This window comes from Anabas testudineus, chromosome 3 (genome assembly GCF_900324465.2).
Source record: "Anabas testudineus chromosome 3, fAnaTes1.2, whole genome shotgun sequence".
Taxonomy (NCBI): Eukaryota; Metazoa; Chordata; class Actinopteri; order Anabantiformes; family Anabantidae; genus Anabas; species Anabas testudineus.
The window spans coordinates 4,454,225-4,476,010 of NC_046612.1; the positions used below are offsets into that span (position 1 = coordinate 4,454,225).

The following is a 21,786-nucleotide window of genomic DNA, read 5'->3' on the forward strand; positions in this document are numbered from 1 at the left end:
TTTGGTTTTTAATTATTACGTTTTTTTGTTTACTTATGTTTCACTTAGGTCTGATGCGTTCGAGGGTTCGTGGTGCGGATGCTGCCATGGCGCCAGTCCTCACCTTTTTGGATTCCCACTGTGAATGTAATGACCACTGGCTGGAGCCTCTACTGGAGAGAGTGGCGGAGGTACACACACACAGACACACAATCACCTGTATGTTATCACATGTACACGTAAACAAATAAAACAAGTATGAGCCTGTTTTAAGTAACTTGATTAATCGCAGTTTATTCCTGGTGCTCTGCGATTTTCTTGATGACAAACAGTTAAAATGCTTTTAGAGTTAAACTTGCCATTGAGCACACAAAGTGATATCTCATCAGTCATCATCTTAACCAGGTAAAAAAAAAAAAAAAAAATCACATTAAAATTCCTAGATTAATCTTATGCGTTAACTTTGACAGCTGAGTAATGATCATTAGTTACTTATCAGTTTATACACTCTCCATCATCCATCTTTGTTAGTTAATTAAGCTTTAATTAATCAGGAAATCTTATATATAGTACAGCAGTACACTGATTAACACTAATTAAACAGTGTATTATAGCCAATATGTTAAGGTTCTTTAAACTCATGTAATATCAGAACATTTGGTCTGAACTTGTCCATTTTTCTCCATGAATAAAGAAAAAATAGCCACAAAGACAAAGGGAAAATGTTTCAGGGTGGATCGTCTCCCTCTGTGCTTTAAAAATGTGCCGTATCAAATCCTTCTCTCATTAGAGCTGATATTTTTTTTTTTATATCAGTAGGGGAATTTGTTTTTCCTTCCCTCTTTTGCACAGAGGCCAGAGATCAGTTACAAAGCAGCAGGAGCAGGTAGTCAGTCGGTGTCTTGTTAACGTTCATGTGAAAAATATGGAGCGCATGACATCGCTTTAATAACACCGCAGTGTTTGGGAGTCTTTCAGTATAAAAGCTCATTTTCACAGCTGCACATTTTCACATTTCTCTTTTCTGCTCTGAAATGCTTTGTTATATTAATCTCTGTTATGTGGTGAGAGGATATTTATGTGACTGAGCTTTATTGTACGTTAGCAGTCTGATATACATTTACAGTTTATTCAATCCTTTTTATAAAGAGCCTCTTCATCCAGTGTAATCTTAATCTGAAAAGAGACAATGTGTGTAAAGTGGAGATTGTTTTATATTAGTTTTCAACATTTATTTAACAAACTGGAAATTGTCTAATTCTGATTCTGCCGTTTGATCCGTCCATACATGCTTTTTGGTTACTAAGTTAAAATACAAATGCCTGCTGCTGAATCATTTTTCTGTCAGAGTAATTGACCTTGCTTTTATTAGTGTTAGCTGCACTTGTAAATAATAAATCGCACAACACAAAAAGGAAAGAAGGAAAAATTTGCAATTTGCGTAGGTAAAACCTCGTGAGTCACATCAAAATGCCTGAGCCCAAAATGAATAAAGTCCCTCAGTACCTGGAGGCTTGTTTCTGTTATTGTCATTTTGGTCCTTTCTCTGAACTCCTGTATGAACTGGCTGCTGCAGCTTTTAGCTCCGAGTTTGATTTAAAGTGAAAAGACAAAGCTGCTTTACCTTCAGTTCTGTTGAACAAACACAGTAATAAGCTTAACATGAATTTTTTGGTGTTGAGGGACATTTACCTCTGAACATGATAAAATACTTTTATCCCTTGAATTTGATGTGGCTTGTTTTATATATTTATTAATGAGCACTATCCTGAAGTCAAACTAGTTATTCATTCTTTCTTTCTTTCTTTTTGTCGCAGGATAAGACCCGAGTAGTTTCTCCTATTATTGACGTCATCAACATGGACAACTTCCAGTATGTAGGAGCCTCGGCTGATCTGAAAGGAGGTAAAGTTCCCAACAAGAGAGAGGAAGAGTATTTTATTCAGCTCAAAATCTAAAGTTTCAAGTAAACCTGTGTGTTGGATCATAATGTGGGAGGAGAGAGCATAGCATGTTAATAGTTAAATCGTATTGATAAAGAAAGTCTGACAATGCTGCTCATTCTCTGGTTTTAAGTTTGTTTTTGATTATTATAGTTTCTGGTTTGAAGGCTTCGGAAGAACAACCTAATCAGAATTATGTTGGGTTGAAACCCTGTGAAAAGCTCTGATAAGTTAGACTTCTATGTTTGGATTAATTATTGACAATATTTATTTGAGATGTCAAGAATGGACATCCATAGTCAAACATTTTCCACATCTTAAACTGCTAAGTCAGTGTGGTTCATAACATCTACAACAACAGAACCTCTGAGTATTTCTGAGTTTTGTCCCATGCCCACCAGACCAGAACCAGTTTCAATTTTGTGCTTGTCGAGGTTCAGTTCCAACATGTGTGGTTGTTCTTTTGCAGAAATATATTAAATGCATCAGTAGCCACTGCAGCTTCAGAAAGAAAGTAAAACTGTGGCTCATTGAAAATTTGGAATTGTGTAATTTGACTTTGTATTGGTGTTATCATTTTAGCCCTATTTAATTACTAAATTAATTAATATTTTCTAATATTAACGTCAGTCACAAACCAAAAGAAGCAACTGGTCTCTAAAAGCTGACAACACGTACCTGCTCAGTAGCAAACAGCAAACACACCTGTATATGCTGGTTTATTCTCTATGAGGTGATAATACAGTATCCAACAGAGATGAAAAGATTTTATGTTGAAGTGTGGAATATTTGATCCTACATATGATTAAAAAGAAACACGTCTGACAGACTAGATAGGAAAATATGAACAACAAAGATCAACCAGAGCGCAATAGGAATGAAAGAAATTAGATTGTTAGATGATGAAGGTGAGAGACGGTACAAAAGCACCAGCAGGTGCCTGAAAATGAACAATAACCACACTGCAGACATGTGATAATACGAGGCTCCATATCCATGATCGTAATAGTGTTGTTCTTTTGTGCCGTGTGTTTATGTGTGTAGGTTTTGACTGGAATTTGGTGTTTAAATGGGACTACATGACTCTGGAGCAGCGACGAGCCAGACAAGGCAACCCCATCGCCCCCATAAAGTAAGACAAAGACTTTTGTTGTCAAGTCGCTGCCACAAATATGTGAATGTTTGGTGTTTTTCTGTTTCATATGAGTCAGAATTTGAAACGTTAGTATCTGGTTTTCTTTCTTGCATCTTGATGCTTTGTTTCTTTTGATGTTTAACATCAACATGTCCAAATGCTGCAGATAAAAATGAGGCACATGTTCTTTAATGTGTAGTGTCCCTTATAAATAAAATTAAACTACTAATTTCAATCTTCTCTTTGCTCTATCCTTTTCTCTCTCTCTCTCTGCACCTGCAGGACTCCTATGATAGCAGGAGGTCTATTTGTCATGGATAAGGAATACTTTGAGCAGCTGGGAAAGTATGACATGATGATGGATGTATGGGGAGGAGAAAACCTGGGTGAGTGCTGCTAAAGCTCAAATGCAAATTTAGTGGAGTCACAGTGGAGCGTGAAGTCAATAGAATCACAATAGATAGACGATGGTTAGGAAATTAAAGTATGACGCAGTAATGGAGGTGAGAAGAGGACAAATCCCATAGAGTAGCAGGTAGCAACTATAAACTGTCAACATTTGGTTGCTGTAATGTGTCTCAACTAGTTCTAGTTGATGGAGACATGTATACTTACATAGGGAACAAATTAATTTCTAAGTGACCCCAAACTTTTAGATGGTAGTGAAAGTTGCAAGAGATACAGGAAAAGATGTGAAGAAACACATAAATGGGGAAATAAAACTTTCTTTCATCAAACATGTCGTGTGAAGCAACATCAGTTTCTTTTGACGACGGTTTAGCCTGAACACAGCAGCTACTCAGTATTGTGAAATATCTCTATATATATCTCTAAGTTTCCCCTAACCATAACCATCCTAAATATATATATGTTGTTTTAATGTTGTGAAAATATCCATCAAATTCTAAAGTTAATGACCTGGTCACAGGCCCTAACACTTTTGGACTTTTGTGAGTGAAGCTGCTGGTAGTTTGTTCTGCCATCATGGGACGACTGAGCTGAAAAGCTTTGCCTGGGATCTTCTTCTTTGTGGTGCAGGGACCCACAGACACCGTTTGTTGGCACAGTGCAGTGGGTTAAAGGGATTGTAGAGATAGGAAGGGTGCTGAGATAGGAAGGTGCAGTTGAGATGACAACTCTGTAGGTGTCAGAGCTTTGAACCTGATGTGGGCAGCCTCTGGAAGCCAGCATGTGGAGATATGTAAAGTGGTGACGTGTCCTTTTTGGTTAATCACAGAGAGGCGTGCTGCTACATTTTCATCATCTTAAGAGGTTTGATTGAGCCTGATGGCATCAGAGAGGCAGGATCGGATTTTTCTGATGTTATATAGAGTAAAACAGGGCATGGAGGAGATGTGGTCTGCAGTGATGGCCCTCAGATTCCTAGCAGACCTCGTGGGGACAGCTGAATATTAACAAGATTAAACTGATGCCGTGCTGTATGGAAGGTCTGACTGGGAAGGGAACTTCTGTATTGGAGAGATCAAGGTGAAGATAAGATCTCCAGGTGCTTTTAAGGATTCGTTTGAAATATGTGAAATGCCAAACTGTTCCTTTAAGTCTGAAGCAGGCACACCACTGTGTGTTCTGTGCTTTTATCTTGAAAACCCAGAGCTTCCTGCTCATTTATAAAATCTCCACTCTCCTGTGAGATTAGGCGGTCGAGTATCTCACACTGTGATCAACTCATGAGATCATCTGGATTTCTATGCCAAATCCGGATGTAATTTGGTGGTCAAATGTGAATGAAGGCATCTCCCAGAGAACAGTTGATCTTAGAAAATTACAGCGTTAACATTATAATGACAGTTCAGGAGCTCGTTTACTTGTTGTGCTTATTCAAATGCAGACAGTGTTGGAGAGGGACCGTGATGATATGAACACACTTACAATTAGTAATTTTGATATTTTTATGGAAATCGTTTGTTGGAATATGTGTTAAAGTCTTGTCGGCCTGTGTGTGTGTGTTTTCAGAGATCTCATTTCGCGTGTGGCAGTGCGGTGGAAATCTGGAGATCATCCCCTGCAGCAGAGTTGGCCACGTCTTTAGAAAACAGCATCCGTACACCTTCCCCGGGGGCAGCGGGACTGTGTTTGCAAGGTAAAATACATATCTCATATATCTACTCTATCTATTTACTCAAGAACAACATTTCCCATCCCTGCATGTTGCATATCTGCTGTTGTTTGGCCTCTTCACTGCCCAAAAATTAAGAGATCAACAGAAAAAGACCTATCTAATGATATTTACTAAGCACATCTTTAACCTCAGTCATGACTGCTGCAGGAAGAACAAACTGGACAGTATCAGTGAATCTAGAGTAAGATCTATTTAGAGTTTTGCAGCAACCACCTCCACCTTAATCCATCTTAAGGCCATTTTTGAGGATCATAAAGCAGTTGTACAAATAATAGCACCACAAGCTCCATTAGTGTCTGCTCATAGCTTTTCAGCCTTATCGCACAATCCTCGTTGTCTTAGAGACGTTTCAGCTCAGCAATAATATGGTAATAGTGGCGTCATATTTCAGTAATAACAATGTAACATGGTTATTATGTTGATATTAATGATAAGGTAATATCACAGTAGTTTATTATAAGTAATAAGCAGGTAGTAGTCTTGTATAAGCGATTAATAGAGCAGAAAACAAGAAAGTGAAGACATCTTTTAATAATAATAATGAATACTTTATTGATCCCCTTGGGGATCTTAAGCAACGTTTGCAATATAGGCCATAAACCCGTCACCTCCATGTTATGAAACTCCTTATATAGATGTATTATTATCATGCTGATTTAAGTTTAAGTGGGTATTTTTCTAAATCTGTTTCTGTTGGAACAGTTGACTGCAGCATCAGATCAGTTTACAGTGTTTGAAAATGTTGAAAAAACATAAATGAATTATCTCTTCTTTCACATGTTACTTTGCTCCCTCTGCTTCTGTGGTGCATCTCAAGTCACCTGTTAGTTTTACATTATAAAATGAATAAAAACACCTACTGACAAAAAGAGGGCAGGACTTTATGACGTCTATTGCAATGGAAAGATGGATTTGCTCATAACCTCAGATTGTACCTATAGACTATAATCAAATCTAGTCTCTGTGTGTTAGTCCTGTAGTGACCAGTCTACTAGTAATTAGCAAGTTTACAAAGTACTCTTGTGTAAGTCGTTTTCTGTGGCCGTGGTTTAAATGATGGAACATTCATTATTTTTATTGTACTCTGAGGTTCATATCTGTGTAAAATAATTAAAATCTTGTATGAACAATTAAAAACCAGTAAAACCACAGAGTAAACTGGCTTCAAAATTTGGAAAGAATGTTCTGGTTAAATATAGAAGAGTTGTTTTTACACATGCTGTCCTTTAGAGGGTGGATAAATATGACAACATAATCCCTGAAAGTGGAAAGATATGGATCGCTGCTTTGAAACTGTCTCCAACCACAAGTAACCACTCCTGCAAACAAGTCCAGCAAACTCTTACAGCTCTGATTAGGAACATACGGGCAGATCAGCAAACAGATAACAGGGATTTTAAAGTGGCTGCGGTTTCCTTGGTCCTGCCAGTGATGGAAATAGCACAGGAACAAAAACAAGAAATGACGGGTGTAATAAACCGACGTGCGGAGTATTTCTGTAATCAGCTCATTACTGTCTGGAGGTGGTGTCTAAAAAACTCTTTAGGGAGATCTTTAGTGAAATCCACGATGGATCTTCCCTGACAAATGCAGACTTTCAGCTGCAGGAGCAAAAATAAGACACCGGATCTGCTCTGGATCCAGAAATTAATCCAGCAACACACCCAGTGAAACATATTTTTTCCTAAGTTAAATTGTAAACTGTGAAGTCGATTATCCTAAATGGACCCTGAGCTGGATGAAACCAAAAAGAACAAAGACTCCAGTGGATACGTATGAACGTCAACACTACATCAGACCGTTTAAGAAGCGGATGTAACTCCATCATAGATAATCCCAGTCACAGTGTGAAGAAAATATGATGATGAACCCAAAGACAATCAGTTCACTTTCACAGAAAACAAAAAAGCACCAAATTATCCCATTTGAGGAGCTGGAATGAGGAAATGTATATGAGAATGAACTAATATCTAAAAAACAAAGTGGCTTTTACACCAGTCTGTGATATCATTTGTTTTTTATCTGATGCAGTGGCGTTCTCCTGTGTCAGCCTCAACAATGCAGGCAGCTTCATGTGTCTCGCCCTTTAGTCTGAATAAAGGTCCAGATGCCTTCTCATGTGGCTGCTGGCGTTGACCGTGGAGAGCTATGACGCGGCACCCGTTTTGTCTGCTCGCATGACGTTGTAATTGTTCTTCTGGGTGCAGCTTTGTTGAGACACGGCCAACTTACAATGAGTTTAAATAAAGGCCACTCTGGAAACCATAAAAGAATGTTCCCTAAGTCTAGAAATACACTAGCAGGGGCCTCATCAAGGCGGATCTACTCTTAAGGGTTTGGTGGAGCAGACGTTCAGTGTTCTTGAAGGGTTTGTTTTGTTTTTCAGTAGAAAACGAAAAGTTTTCTACAGTCCAGGTTCTGGATGAGAACACTGAACGCAGCGTTCCTTAAAATGTCACTACAGGTACAAGTTCTGTCTCTTTCTGGAGCAGAGCATGGATATATTTAGCAAACCATAAGACTTTGCATGAGTATTTCCAGTCACAACTTGTTAAACTGTTCCCTGACAGTCACCAGGGACTTTCTTGTAATGCAGGATGAGAAGAGTTTAGGACTGCAACTATCCGTTATTTCCATCACTGATTATTCTGACAGTTAGTTTCTTTCTCAATCACTTGGTCCATAAAAGGATTTGCAGTTTGTAATCACAAAAGATGAATCACAAAAAAAACGTCTTATTCTGACAACTGAGAAGTGAGAACGAGGAAATGTTTGATATCAGTGAAATATGAACATACAGATATAATCCACGTTTTATTTTCAGTGTAACTTATACAACTCTTGTACAAATTCGTAAATGTCTGTAAATCTTCTTAGAATAAAAGTTTTCTTCAGTACCAGAATATTCCAGTGATGGTCGTCTTGTGTACCCAGCTGTAATAATAGCTAGTTAACATACATCTGATGGTTGAAATTGAACAGATTTGTAGCAGTTCCATGTTCATGTCATGTCGGCAGAGTGGGAAGGATGAGAAATGTTTCCATGGAAACCTGTAGGGGTCAAAAATTCCCAAGATCTTAAACTTGGAATCACAACCGGGAGATCGACAAGCATGTTCTTCTTCTGTAAGAACTGTTTAAATTACGTGAGTGAATGCAGCATGACTCACAGAGTTCATGACAACAATATTCTTCCTGTTTACATCCCCTAAAGCATCATGGGAAGCGTGGTTCCAAAACTTAAAGCATGATTGTTCCTCAAATAGAGGTAAAAAAAACACTTATGCACTCTGTTGACCAGTGCTGAATGCAGTATAATAAACATACATTCATACTGTGCCCTCTTATGGTCGTATAGATTAATGAAGTGAGAAGTGAGAGCAGTGCTTGAGTGAACGCGTTTTTCTCCCTCCCCTCTCAGGAACACGAGGAGAGCAGCAGAGGTGTGGATGGATGAGTATAAAAACTTCTACTACGCTGCTGTCCCATCAGCGAGAAACGTCCCTTATGGAAAGTAAGTACCTTCAAGTAGAAACATTATGTTAGAGTCTGTTAACGTTTCTGTTAACTGTAAAAGAAAATCGGTCTCCACTTTTACTGAAGCAGTAAATGTGGCTTAAAAGAGGGAAAGAAGATTGACATTGATAACAAGGATGGTGGAGCTCCATGAACAGGATGGAAATTAAAACACTGTTATTTAAGTTTATAACCAAAGTGATAACATAATGGTAAAGTCTGCCTGTCCACCAGTTAGAGATAAAATACTGTCTCTCAACTACTAGATGGATTGCTTTGATTTGTCCTACACACATTAACGTTCCCCGGAGGATGACACCAACATCCTGAACCAAAAACAAAACGGCACAAAATAAAAACCGTGACATGAACTGTGAGTGTGGATCTGCAGATTTGGAGATTCAGTTATTTTCAACCGGTTATTTTGCTCAGTGAGTGCAGCCTCATTCGTGCCCCGCGGCCTCTGTTCTCTGCTCTGACAGAAAGGCTGCGCAGGGCTGTACGTCGAACTACACTATATCAAACCTTATGTATATATTTGGACACCACAAACGATCTGCACTGTTATTTTCTTGGTCTGTTTCTCTCTCAGCATCCAGAGCCGTTTGGAGATGAAGAAGCGATTAGGCTGTAAGCCTTTCAAATGGTACCTGGAGAACGTCTACCCTGAGCTGAGGTAAGAAAAAGAGACGTTTCATGTAAACAGGATGATGCCGGCTGTAATATGTAATATTATATTAAGAGACATTAATTACATTTGGTTACATGATCCAGAGTTTGGTTTGTAAGAGACCACGACTCTGCCAGGAGCAGCAGTGTTTGGTTCTATTATGTTTTTACTCTTAAATAAAACTCAATTGACTGCGGTGACACTAATGACTAACTATTACCAGCAATTATGATTCAACCACGTTATTACACGTTGTCAGTTTGCAATTTATCACTGACATGAATGAGGTTAAGGATTTAAATTGGAATAATTGCAGATGTAAGGACTTAGAGACTGGCCTGTCCTAATTGTTAGTGAATATTAGTAGTGATTATTAAAAAATAACACATAATAACACCTTCATCCAGGTGATTCCACGGTGATACAGGTAATTTGCTCTGTTTGTGTTTAGGGTCCCAGACCACCAGGACATAGCGTTTGGAGCATTGCAGCAGGGAGGAAACTGTCTGGACACCCTGGGTCATTTTGCTGACGGGGTGGTGGGCGTCTACGAATGCCACAATGCGGGGGGAAACCAGGTAGTGTTACTGCGACAACACACACAGGTCAGCTTGTGAAACCCTTGTTCTAGACACACCTGGGTGGTGGTGGCACGAGTGATGAGAGCACAGTGGGCACAGTAAATCAGTAGTGAGAGATCACATTATAGTCTTCATCCATAGAAGAGCCAGATTAGAAATAAGTACATAAGTAGAAGTAGAAGTAGAAGTCAGCACAGACATGCGTTAGACTGTATGATTACTTTTTTTTATGTCTTATTACCTGCCGAGGTTTGCAATTACGAATAGGGCGACATCAAATTAGACGATCTCTCGACTCTCTTGAAATAAGAGATTGTTGATTCTTTGAAATCGATCACAATATAAAATAGTCAAATGACCCTCCTCTATGTTAAATGATATAAGAGTTGTTTAGAATTACTATAGTTACTTAAACAAAATCAAAGTTGAACATTAAGAATTTAAAATAGAAGGACCAGATATCAAATTTATTAAACATCCATGTTGTGGATGGGACATAAGAAATCTAATTCATAACTTAATATATTTATGTTACATCAAAATATGAATAAGGGTCAACAGATGATCATCTTAGACTGCATACATGAACAGAGACAAAGACTATTATTTAATATAATCTCATCCATAACCTGCAGTAAATTAAAAAGGGATTCTTTTCATTAATCATCTCTGTACTTACAGTTGTATGTAGCCTGTATGTTAGTTCTGCTGGAAACCCACTGGAACATACTGTGTCCACTGAAGCACCATCTTACCTACAGCATAGCATCGGTGTTCGAGGAAGTGTAAATGTCTTGGACACTTTGAATGTGGAGTGTGTGTGTGTGTGGTGTGTGTGTGTGTGTGTGTGTGTGTGTGTGTGTGTGTGTGTGTGTGTGTGTGTGTGTGTGTGTGTGTGTGTGTGTGTGTGTGTGTGTGTGTGTGTGTGCAGTTTCTCAAATAGTTTCTTCCTGAAATAGAATGACAGGTGTTGAGCTCTTACAGGAAAACCAGTGACACATAGATTTACAGACCTCTGGCTTTTCATGACAAGTAAACCATCGTCATTTGTATTATTGAAAACTTACCACATAATGTTTTCATTAGCAGAGCCACAATTCTGAGATCTTAACTGTAGTTTGAAATGAGCTGCAGCTTTAGAAGACAAAGACGTTCTGTTTCATAGACGAAACTAACGTCTGGCTGGACACTAACGATTCTTCATGTAGGTGTTAGTTATGAAGTATAAAATGACACAGATACTGAAATGACTCCACTCCACCTGGTTTATCTCACATTGATATTGTTTGTTAAATCAAAGCCACACAAACCACAACAACAGAACAATAGCGTCAGTTTTTATTTGTTCTTGTAAAGAGGGAACAGCTCTTTACAAGAACTTGCTCTTACATTTCATGTAACAGCTACTTCGACCAGCCTGATAAAGGCGCCTTTTGTTCACTTGGTATTTGATAAAACCCGTCCACAGCCCGACCTTTGTCCACAGTAATCTGATAATCTCAGTCTGCACCAGTTGTTGTAAAGAAGTAGGTAGACTTCTTCTTCTTATTAATAATAATATTCACACAGTCGGGGAACTGACCTGAAGTTACTAGTTACTAGTTACTTTTTGCACATGTATATTTTTAGTAAATAAATAATAAAATGGAATTTCATGGTTTTCTGCATTAATTTGTCATAAAAAATTATCTGATCTTCTTCTAAGTCAAGAATTATTAAGAACAACAAGATGTTAAATAGTCAGGCATCACGTCCTGGATTGATTTTTATTTAATTTAATGTGCAGCACTGCAACATGTTCTCTGTGTGTTATAAAATAAAACAGATTAGGGAACGATGTGGACTGAAGATCAACAATATGGGAAAATGATCAAACTACATGAAGTATGTGTGTGAAGAGGAGTTTTACTGTTTGTTCAGTGTCATCTCCAAGGACTTAGATCTGGTTTTACTCACTGTGTTGAGAGGAGTGATGTCTTTCAGTAATTTCCCAGTGGCGCTCTGATTCTCGTTGGTAATAATCATAAACATCTGTCCTACTTGGCTTTGTTTTCTCCTGTGTGTGTGTTTTTTTTATAAAGTAGTTTTTAGCTGAATCTACAGCTTTGGGTTTTGAAAACTGCATCACATTTATTAATTTAAAAGTAATGTGTCTATATAGGAGGTGTAGCATGAAGTCTTTGTTAGCTGCTACTGTGCTGCATTCAGGGACAGTACAGAGTGTAGGTTGTCCATGTTTTAAAAGCCCAAACTCCCCACAAACAAAACAAATGTTGAGGTCTGAACTAAACCGTTTATTTGGAGAATCATTACACCCCTTCTCAATGTGCAGAGGTTCATACTATGATCTTTACATATACTTGTTTTTGTTTTATCTCTTTTAAGGAATGGGCCCTGACCAAGGATAAATCTGTTAAACACATGGACTTGTGTCTAACTGTAGTGGACAGAACAGCCGGCTCTCTCATCAGACTACAAGGCTGTCGAGAGAATGACAGCAGACAGGTAAAGAAACAAACTTTCTCTTGGTAACATTTCTGCTCAGTTCATGTTTCGTTGGCGTCATTATTTTCATGTTGTCTCCAGAAATGGGAGCAGATCGAGTCCAACTCGAAGCTTCGTCACGTGGGCAGCAACCTCTGTCTGGACAGCCGCAGTGCCAGGATGGGTGGACTCACCGTGGAGGTGTGCAGCCCCAGCCTCACCCAACAGTGGAAGTTCACCCTCAATCTACAATCATAGGGGGCACTGCAGACCCCAGGAAGAGGTGGATATTGGATAGAGACACTAACAGACTCTGAGACGCTGATAAGTTAAGATGTAGGTCAAGGAGAACAACAAACTCGATGGATTAATGGATCCTTCTTGCTCCTCCTCCTCAGAGGGGCAGCCAGTCATGTCTATACCCCTCTCCTTCACCTCAATGCCCCCAAAAAAGAGCCACACCCATGGGGAGAGGGGCTTGTAGACCACAATGGAGTAAACAGGAATCTGACTGTTGGGTGAATGGTGATGATGACGCTCTCCATTCAAACTACATACCTCAGTGTTTTGTCATTGATGGTTCTGGAGGCAAATGATGAGTGAATCTTTTTTGTTCTTTAACTTCTGATGAAGTACAACTCTCTGACACTTTTACTTTGTAATTATTTTATTTTCTTCCTATTATTTTTATTTCTTGCTGTTAATTCTTCAAGAAGGGTTCACAGGAGCCTGTTTTGTTTGAGAGAATCAGGTGTTGGGTGCTGTTTCTCCTCTCGGTTGGCTTTTCACACCAAGCTCGAGCCTGTGAAAGCAGAAGGGAACTTCAGGTGGTGGTTTGAGTGCTGTAAAAAGAGGAAATGGACTCTGATCTTTGAGCTTTTCCTCTCGTTTGCTCCTACTGGTCAACTGGACATTGAAGATGTTGAAGAGAGGAATGCTCTGTGAACTGTTCAGACTAGATCTTGGTAACGGGGAAAGGGTTCTTTTGATGGGGCCAGATCTGCAGTTCCTGAACCTGGGAAATATCTTGACGCCCACCATGAGGATTTACAGTTTGTAGCACTGGCTGCTACATCACCTTCGCCTCTACGCTATTATGTTTTTCTAAAGGAAACACACAGAAACAACAAATCTCTGACCATTTTCTTTGTATTTTCTGTCAAAAAATTGAACCAAATTTTCAAATGGATGTTTCAGGAATACCAGAGGAGCAATTAAACGAGTGTTGTTGTGTTTTACATACTGTAGTCTTGCAGCTCTCTAACTGCTCCCCGTGAAGCACTTCAGTTTCTGCATCTTCTTTTCCTGGCACAGATAATTTCCTTTGCCTCTGTAGGAAGGTTTCTGTCATGTCCAAACTGACTTAATGTTATGGCTTCTTCTCTAGAGACAGAAAGTGTTGGCTGCAAATGGATAACAGTAACATTGAAATCACCATGATGATACTTTACATATTATGAATAAGAAGGAAAAATCACCAGCACTCATACAGCTTCTAATAATGGAGGTGATAAAAGTAGTTGTTTTGTTCACAAGCTGAAACGTGCTTCTCCCAGCTTGAGAACAGATGCCTTGCAGAATGAAGTCCTGACTGTTGTCAAAACTGGATGACGTGCATGTGTGTTCTTTGTCTAGCTGCATGTATCACCACCAGTTGCTTTTTTCGTCATCGTAGCTGTTAGCTGAACCATCTGTTTAGAAACTGGGGGGAAATAAATAAGGTTTTACTGGTTGTCCTCACAGATTTTTCCGATTGCACGAGCAGAACTGTTCAGTTTGTGCTGACGTGAAAACCTAAAAATAACAACACCATTCAGCGCAGTGATTGTTCAGTGTCACTAAACAGGCGTTTACCTGATGTTACTGAAGCCATTTACAGCACACTTATCTGATGCTTGCTGTTAGTCTGTCCTGTGCTCCATCACCACTTCATCTTGTGATCCTCTGTACTGTTAGTCATTGATGAGTAATGATGATGGAGATGGAGGAAATTTGTTTAGAATAAATCTGGAGCCACTCATCACTTGGCAGCTTCAAGACAACTACATCAACACAACAAGCTATTTCTGAACAGATATACGGTACAAGAGAAATGGCCTGAAGTGTTTTTAATATCAGATATTCTCCATATTTCTCTCCTGCTCTCGTGCACACATTAACTTCTGTAAAGGCTCTCTGTTTCATTTGTTGTTATTTTGTTTTACTGATTTTCTCAAACTGACAAAGACAGCTGGTCAGTGTTGTCTGATATTCTTCTGTCTGTTTCTGCCTTTCTGCCATTTTCCTTCCTTGTATCTGATGCTATCCTTGTCTTATACATTCGTGCATCTGTAGCAGAGCGAGTGGAGTTGGGAAGGTGGAGCAGAGTTAGGAAGCCTATCCTGCAACTTGATAGGTTGCTGCATTGTGCTGCGAGGCATGTGACCCACGGGTGGGAGGCCAGAGTGACTTACTTGAGCAGGAGCCTAAGGTTTGAGGAACTTTGTGAGTTTCTGATCTTTGTGACCAGAATCATGGGCCCAAATCTGATTTAGGATTTCACTTTGATTTTTTTATGCTCATCAGGAGGTGGATTTACTGCTAAATACTGGAAAAATGCCAGGTTTGTTTGGAAAACTGTAAATGAACATGAAACACTTTCTCTTGTGTCATAATTTCTGCAGAGCTTTTATTAATTTCCCACATTTATGCATCCAAGCATGTCTGCAGTCATATTAGAGGCTTTAATGGAGGTTACTACAGACTCTTTTTTTCAGTGAAGCAAGGATTTAAATACAAACGCTTCCTAATTCATGTCATTTACCCCGAGCCTGTTCCATTCTGCAGTACGCACACATACCGCGTTATTTTAAAGTGGTTGCAGATAATTAGTGTTGCATTACTGCTACAGTCTTTTCACACATAGGGTGTTAAAGACAAACAGTTTTCAGCTGATTCTGAATTTGCAACCTAACAGCTGTTTGAGCCTGAGAGGTGTAAACATGAAGATCATCCACTGGGCAGATCTGACAGCTGCTGGCTTCTGGGATAAATGAGATGCATTTCTTCCTTTACTTTCCATATTTAAAATGTTAAAGGGTTATGTCTAAAACTATTTTATGTGGAAAAACATACAGATGTTGCAGCTTCCTAATTTGGTATCATTCTGACATCCAGCAGTTCTCGAGTATGTGTTTGTCATCATATGTTCCTGCTCTTTATTGTGAGATGGTTACAAAGCCTTCATCTTCTGCTCGTCTGTGGGGGAACATTACATCACAGAGCTTGGGATTAGATTTAGGGAGTAGTGAAGTCTGTTTACCTGTAGAAATCTGTTGCCTCTTACTTTTACTCTGAACCTAACATTCACACTTTAACTCTAACCAGTCAGCCCTGCCTGCTCCCAGGCTTTGGGAACTAATGTTTACCTTTGTCTGTGGGGGTCACATACATATGGTTTAGTGGTCTGTAGCGCCCTCTATTGCTGCATTTCTTCTGGATAATAGTTGGAGAACTGGAAGGAAAGAAATCAGTTAGTTCCAGACTTTTTTTTTCTTATTCACATTTTATTTGTTTTTGTTCTTTTTACTCTTTAATCAGCACTGCTAACCTGACCAGGCAGTGGAGTTTAATTACACCACAGAACAGGCATGAGAACCAAACTGCACACACCTGAGTGACTGTGGTGAAACTGTCTGCAACAACAAGTCTTTTCTTTTTAAACTAGTCTTATTCTTGTGAAGATGAACCATTTGCTATTTTATTTTATATTGTTTTTATGTTATATGCAGAGGAAATGACTGTAATAATTGAGTAGTCCAGTGCCTCATTTTGATTGGGTGATTAAATGTTTACATCTTTAGCACAATGTGCCAAAGTCCTTCCTGTTTTTTCTTTTTTTTTTCTGTATGATGTAGGATCAATAGGTGAAAACCTCTGGAAATGCAGAGTATGTGGCAGAAAACTTGTTATCTGTGGGGTGCACATTTGCAAACAGTGTTTTATGTATCTTATTGTTTTTTCTTTAGAGTTTAAGCCAGGGGGAGGATGGCTCTTACCCGCTGATCTGGTATCACCAAGGACCATGAGGATAAATTTGGCGTCTTTAAATTTCTTTGGCAAACATCAACTGTGGAATGGTTTTAAATTAGCCAGAGCCAAACGGCTAAATCAGTCGTCACCAATCAAAGGGGAAGAGGAAGCATTGCAGTTTTGCAGACATGCAGTTTTATTAGCATTAAAATAAGACGCAGAACTGAACACCGGTCAGTGAACAAGAGCATCTTAACCTCTGAGCCAGTAGGAGTTTAATCACTTTAGAGGGAAACAATCAACATTTTATTTGAAGGAGTTTAAGAGGAGGCGGTGTAAAGGTCAAGCAGTCTTCCCTTAGCTCTTTCTTAAAACAAGGAAAGGGGTTGTGTCATGTTTTGTTCTGAAAGAGGGACATCCTCCCCTCTCAGTCCATCTCAAATCCCCTAGGATTAACAGAGGAGAAGCCCTCTCTGATATGTGAAAAGCCCCGTTGAGATATCCAGCTCAGGACTGCTTAAGCTTCTCCATCTTTTGCTACCAGTGACTGTAACAGTGTGTGCGTGAGTCGAGGCAGAAGAGAGGTTTAACCTGCACATAAGACACATAATATACTGTAAAGGTCTCATCAACCAGTAATGACAGGAACAGTAACGAATAGGGAGAGACATGAACTAATGGATTAACAATGTGTTTTGTACCAGGAATGTGGCTTCATTGAATGACTGAGGTGTTCAAATGATGAGCTGGGTGATAAGGCACGAGGGGTCACACATGTAAAAGTGTATATTTTTGTATATACCTACATCAGTGTGTGTACAGTATGTACATATATACACAGTGTACTCAGCCGCGGTTCCTAGTTTTGTTGTCAGACTGTACAGCGCTTCTAACTGTTCCCTGTTTTATAGAAACTGCAGAAATTCAACTTTGAATGAGGAGAAATGATTAACTTAAATAAATGCATTTATATATATAAACTAAACTGTGTGAAGTGTTTTTTTATTTTATTTTGGTCGGCGACTGATGGTGTATATCCAAATGCAAACAACCCTACAAAACTGGACATGAGTGAGCAAAAGCACAAATCACAATTCAATCTGAGAGATGAGGACAAACCTCAGAGGATGGAGGAGAAATCCCTCTTCCAGGGTGGACACATGCATGTTAGATGTCAAGTTTGCAGAACAGAGCAACAAAATAGAAAATGAGATTAAAAAAAACTGAGGTCATCATTCACACATCTGAACGAATGAACAAACATACTGAAGGAATCTGAGTCACAAAGCAGAAACAAGGACAGAAAAACAAAGAAAAGTAAGTAGGAACATTTAAACAAACCTACTGTCTGCAAGTTTACATGTGGATTTGTTTACAACATTTATTTTACTTTGTACAAGGACCCTTATATTTTATATTGTCATCAAATATGTGTGTGTTTGCCTGATGGGGTCTTTAAATGTAAGAATAAATGTAGCACACAACTAGTTTATGAGGTTTTCTTTTAATAAGGGAGGCGGATAAACAGGATCAAATAGTTACTTAACATGTTACCTCAATGTGATGATATGACAAAGATGTTCCATGTAACTGAGGTATTCCCATAGTTTTTGCTAAGGTTGTCTTGAAGCCCCCTTTTTCACAGAGTAGCGTGATTCTTACCTCGGTAAGTTTATGAGTCTATCCGAGGGCATGCTCTCTGACATCACGTCTTTGCGACCTTTTCTTTTCCAACAAAGTTTGATTCATCACCTCCATACTTGCAACTATGGTTTTGTCTACTTTATAAAGCCCATGCTTGTGTTGGCAGGACAGAGTTTCAGTCCCCTCAAAAAGTTCTTTGACTTAAGTGTTATGGTTTCTGTCACTGTTATTGAATAAGTGATACCACTCAAACAGTGACTGATTGTGTGATCTGATGCTGATGTACCTTGACCTTGGATTTCACCTCTAATCTCTATGAAAGTTGTTCTGGGTTCTTTAGTTACCATTTTTATTTTCTGTCTCTTCAATTTGTCATCGGTTTTCATCTTATGGCCACGTCCTGGGTGGTTGGCTACAGTCCCATGGACCTTAACTTCTGACTAATATGTGCAACTGTAGTCACAGCATCATCAAGCTGGTTGGAGACGGTCTTACAGCCTTTACATTTAACATGTTTCTATATCATTTTTATTCTAATTCCCTAAGACAACTCTCTCTTTAGTTTTCTGTGGTCCATGTTCAGTGTGGTACACAACAAGATACCAAACTGAACAGTGACCACTTCTATCTTTTAAATAGAGTTATTACAAGTTTGAAGAGACCTGTGATGCTAATTACAGGACATACTTTAGTTTAACATCTTTTCTAGGGGTGCCATCATTTTTGTCCAGGCCGGTTTCATTAGTTTATTTTTTAAACAAACTTCTGTTGAACCACAACTCAAAAGCAATGTGTGAGTTTCAGGAGTTCATTTTTATTTATTATTACTTTTGTCAGTTTCAAGTTATTTCAGTGACCTTTGTGTGTTTTTCTTTCTTTAATGGAAGGGTGCCAATAATTTTTTAACTTAAAATGTTAAAATGAAAGTTACAGATACAACAACTTCACAGGCAAACTGGTTTTCATTTAAGATCATAACTGAAAATGTTCCTGAATGAGAGGAGAGGGAAGCAGGTGAAAGTTAAAAGTTCAGAAACATACAGTTTCTGTTCTGTTAGTGTCGCTCACTAACAATAAAGCTGCATTTGAACGTAAACTTTTTTCAGCTTAATCTGTAATATATGTAAATGTATGATTAAAAACATATTTAAATGTGAAAATATTCTATCATATGATTAATTTTGCATCTTACTGAAACAAGTGAGAAATTTAGCAGACTGATATATGATGCTACCAGTGCTGCACATTACAATGCAAATGTACATTAATTACCAAGTGAATGTCAGATTTGTATTAGTGTAATATGTTTCACTGCTAAAAGCTGCGGAGATGTCAACTGATTTTTTTCTACTATAAATATAGAGTGGGGTCCAAAAGTCCACATCAGAAACAAAAACACTTCATTTTGACAATTAATTTCTTTTTATTAACTCAAGCAACTGTAACAAGTGTTAACTCAACAACTGTTTCAATAATCAAAAGACTCTCTCAAATAAGCACAGACACGGGTAGTGTCCTCAGGCGTAGTACTGGAGGTTAGCCTTCTTCTTGGCTTGGACCTCCAGGATTCCCTCCATGTAATCCTCATGATTCAGCTCTGTGGCTCCTCGACGCAGCGCGATCATACCGGCCTCCACACACACAGCTTTGCACTGGGCTCCGTTGAAGTCGTCTGTGCAGCGGGCCAGCTCCTCGTAGTTGACATCGGGGCTGACGTTCATCTTGCGAGAGTGAATCTGCATGATGCGAGCTCTAGCCTCTTCGTTTGGCATGGGGAACTCGATCTTCCTGTCCAGACGACCTGAACGCAGAAGCGCAGGGTCCAAGATGTCCACTCTGTTGGTGGCAGCAATCACCTGAAAAATATGCATTATACAGTAAATAATGGTCCAAGTCACTGTGGCGATTTACAAAAAAGGAAATTTAACTAGTTAGTGTGAAACTTTCTTTAAATTAATGCGAAGTTCAGGAAAATTATTATTTTAAGTTTTTAATGTTGATGTATAATTTGGGACAACAGGCATATCTTGATATTTTTATTCTGCAAGGCCCTGGGTCCAGATGTCATGTTTAAATATTTGTATCTACCTTTGTTTTTTTTTTTTTAATTTATTTGCATACTTAATTTCAATCGTGTCTGAAAACTGTTTTTTAAATTATTTTATTTTATTGTGATTTTATGGAGGTCAGACGACTAAGAAAGACACTTTAATGTTTTTTAAAGATACAAAAACACAGCATTAGTTATTTTAAGGAAGTTTTATACTAGATATGTCCGGATATAGCTGAAATGTTGTCTTTGTTGGTTTTCAGGACGATAGACTTTCTGAACATATGTTTTTTTTACTAGTGATACATTTTACACTGATAAGGATTCCAGAGGTAGAATTTGTGAAACTGCTACTGAACCAGCTCATGTTTACCTCTTAGTTTAATGTCTCAGTAAATTAATATGGTTTATATGTTGTTGTTTATCTCGCATCTCTGGGTATTTTGGTTTAGTTTTAACTATACCAGCCTTACCTTGATTCAGATTCATACTAAATGAATGTTTCAAACATACGAGGTGTTTTAAACTGCAGCATCTTTACCTTGACCTGCATGTTGGGCTGAAACCCGTCCAGCTGGTTCAGCAGCTCCAGCATGGTCCTCTGCACCTCTCTGTCTCCTGCCTTCTCGCTGTCGAACCTCTTGGTTCCGATGGCGTCCAGCTCATCGATGAAGATGATGGATGGGGCTTTCTCTTTGGCCAGAGCGAAGGCGTCTCTTACTAGCTTGGCTCCATCTCCGATAAACATCTGGACCAGCTGTGGACCTGCCAGCTTCAGGAAGGTGGCCTTTGTCTGAGCGGCGCAGGCCCTAGCCAGGAGGGTCTTCCCTGTGCCAGGTGGTCCGTACATCAGGACCCCTTTAGGTGGCTGGATGCCCAGGTTTTCAAACTTTTCCTTGTGGTTCATTGGCAAGACTATGGCCTCCACCAGCTCCTGGATCTGCTTGTCCAACCCTCCGATGTCGCTGTACTGCTCTGTGGGGCGCTCGTCCACCTCCATGGCCTTGACTCTGGAGTCATACTCGGTGGGTAAGGTCTCCAGGATCAGGTAGGAGTCTTTGTTGACACCCACCAGGTCTCCGGGCTTCAGCTTCTCGGCGTCCACCAGCCCGATTACCGGCAGGAAGTAGGTCTGTCGAGTAGAGGTCTTAATGACTGCGCACTTTCCTTTTCTCTGGGAGTCCAGGTCCACATTAGCCCCGTCCTCCTCCTGGTCGTTGGGGTCCACATCCAGCAGCTCGATCACGTTAGAAACCAAGTACGGCAGGGTTTTGTTCACCTTTATCTTCTCCGTGTTTTCTTTAATTTTATCCTTCATGGCCTGCAGTTCGTGGGTCACCCTCAGCACTTCACTCTTCATGATCTTTATCTCACTGTCGAGGAGACGAGTCCGCTGAACTATCTCCTCTGTGGACATTTTTAACACTTCTTCACCGATTCCATCCTCCACTTCGTCCCAAACTGATTTGTCACTCAGCGACGCCATCTTTGCTCTGTCTACTGCGACCTGTGACGCAGCGGAAGTTAAGGATTCTACTTCCGGTTCGTTTGAACGCGTTTTCTCCTTTTTTTTATTTTTTATTTTTAAAAGAAAAATACTAATTTAAATTTACGTCGAAATGCATAGTACAAC

General features: G+C 39.3%; 2 protein-coding genes across 3 annotated transcripts in view; one reads left to right on the forward strand and one right to left on the reverse strand.

Annotated features, from left to right (window-relative positions):
* Window positions 1-16,289, forward strand: part of galnt2 (UDP-N-acetyl-alpha-D-galactosamine:polypeptide N-acetylgalactosaminyltransferase 2) — a 54,246-nt gene extending 37,957 nt beyond the window's left edge. Inside the window, exons 7-16 of one of the 2 annotated variants that reach the window (XM_026377754.1) lie at window positions 49-170; window positions 1,797-1,884; window positions 2,967-3,054; window positions 3,340-3,443; window positions 5,032-5,158; window positions 8,619-8,711; window positions 9,306-9,389; window positions 9,835-9,988; window positions 12,350-12,469; window positions 12,551-16,289. In XM_026377754.1, the coding sequence (XP_026233539.1) occupies window positions 49-170; window positions 1,797-1,884; window positions 2,967-3,054; window positions 3,340-3,443; window positions 5,032-5,158; window positions 8,619-8,711; window positions 9,306-9,389; window positions 9,835-9,988; window positions 12,350-12,469; window positions 12,551-12,706 (1,136 nt within the window). In that variant the 3' untranslated portion in view covers window positions 12,707-16,289. The remainder of the gene's footprint in view (window positions 1-48; window positions 171-1,796; window positions 1,885-2,966; window positions 3,055-3,339; window positions 3,444-5,031; window positions 5,159-8,618; window positions 8,712-9,305; window positions 9,390-9,834; window positions 9,989-12,349; window positions 12,470-12,550) is intronic. The other variant, XM_026377755.1, reaches the window with a different exon arrangement.
* Window positions 16,290-19,502: 3,213 nt separating this feature from the next.
* On the reverse strand, window positions 19,503-21,661 carry psmc3 (proteasome 26S subunit, ATPase 3). The gene is made up of 2 exons (XM_026378876.1): window positions 20,695-21,661; window positions 19,503-19,959 (listed from the first exon to the last, which is right to left on the reverse strand). The coding sequence occupies exons 1-2, from the start codon at window positions 21,637-21,639 to the stop codon at window positions 19,621-19,623; spliced, it is 1,284 nt and encodes a 427-aa protein (XP_026234661.1). The 5' UTR covers window positions 21,640-21,661; the 3' UTR covers window positions 19,503-19,620.
* Between the last annotated feature and the right edge of the window lie 125 nt (window positions 21,662-21,786).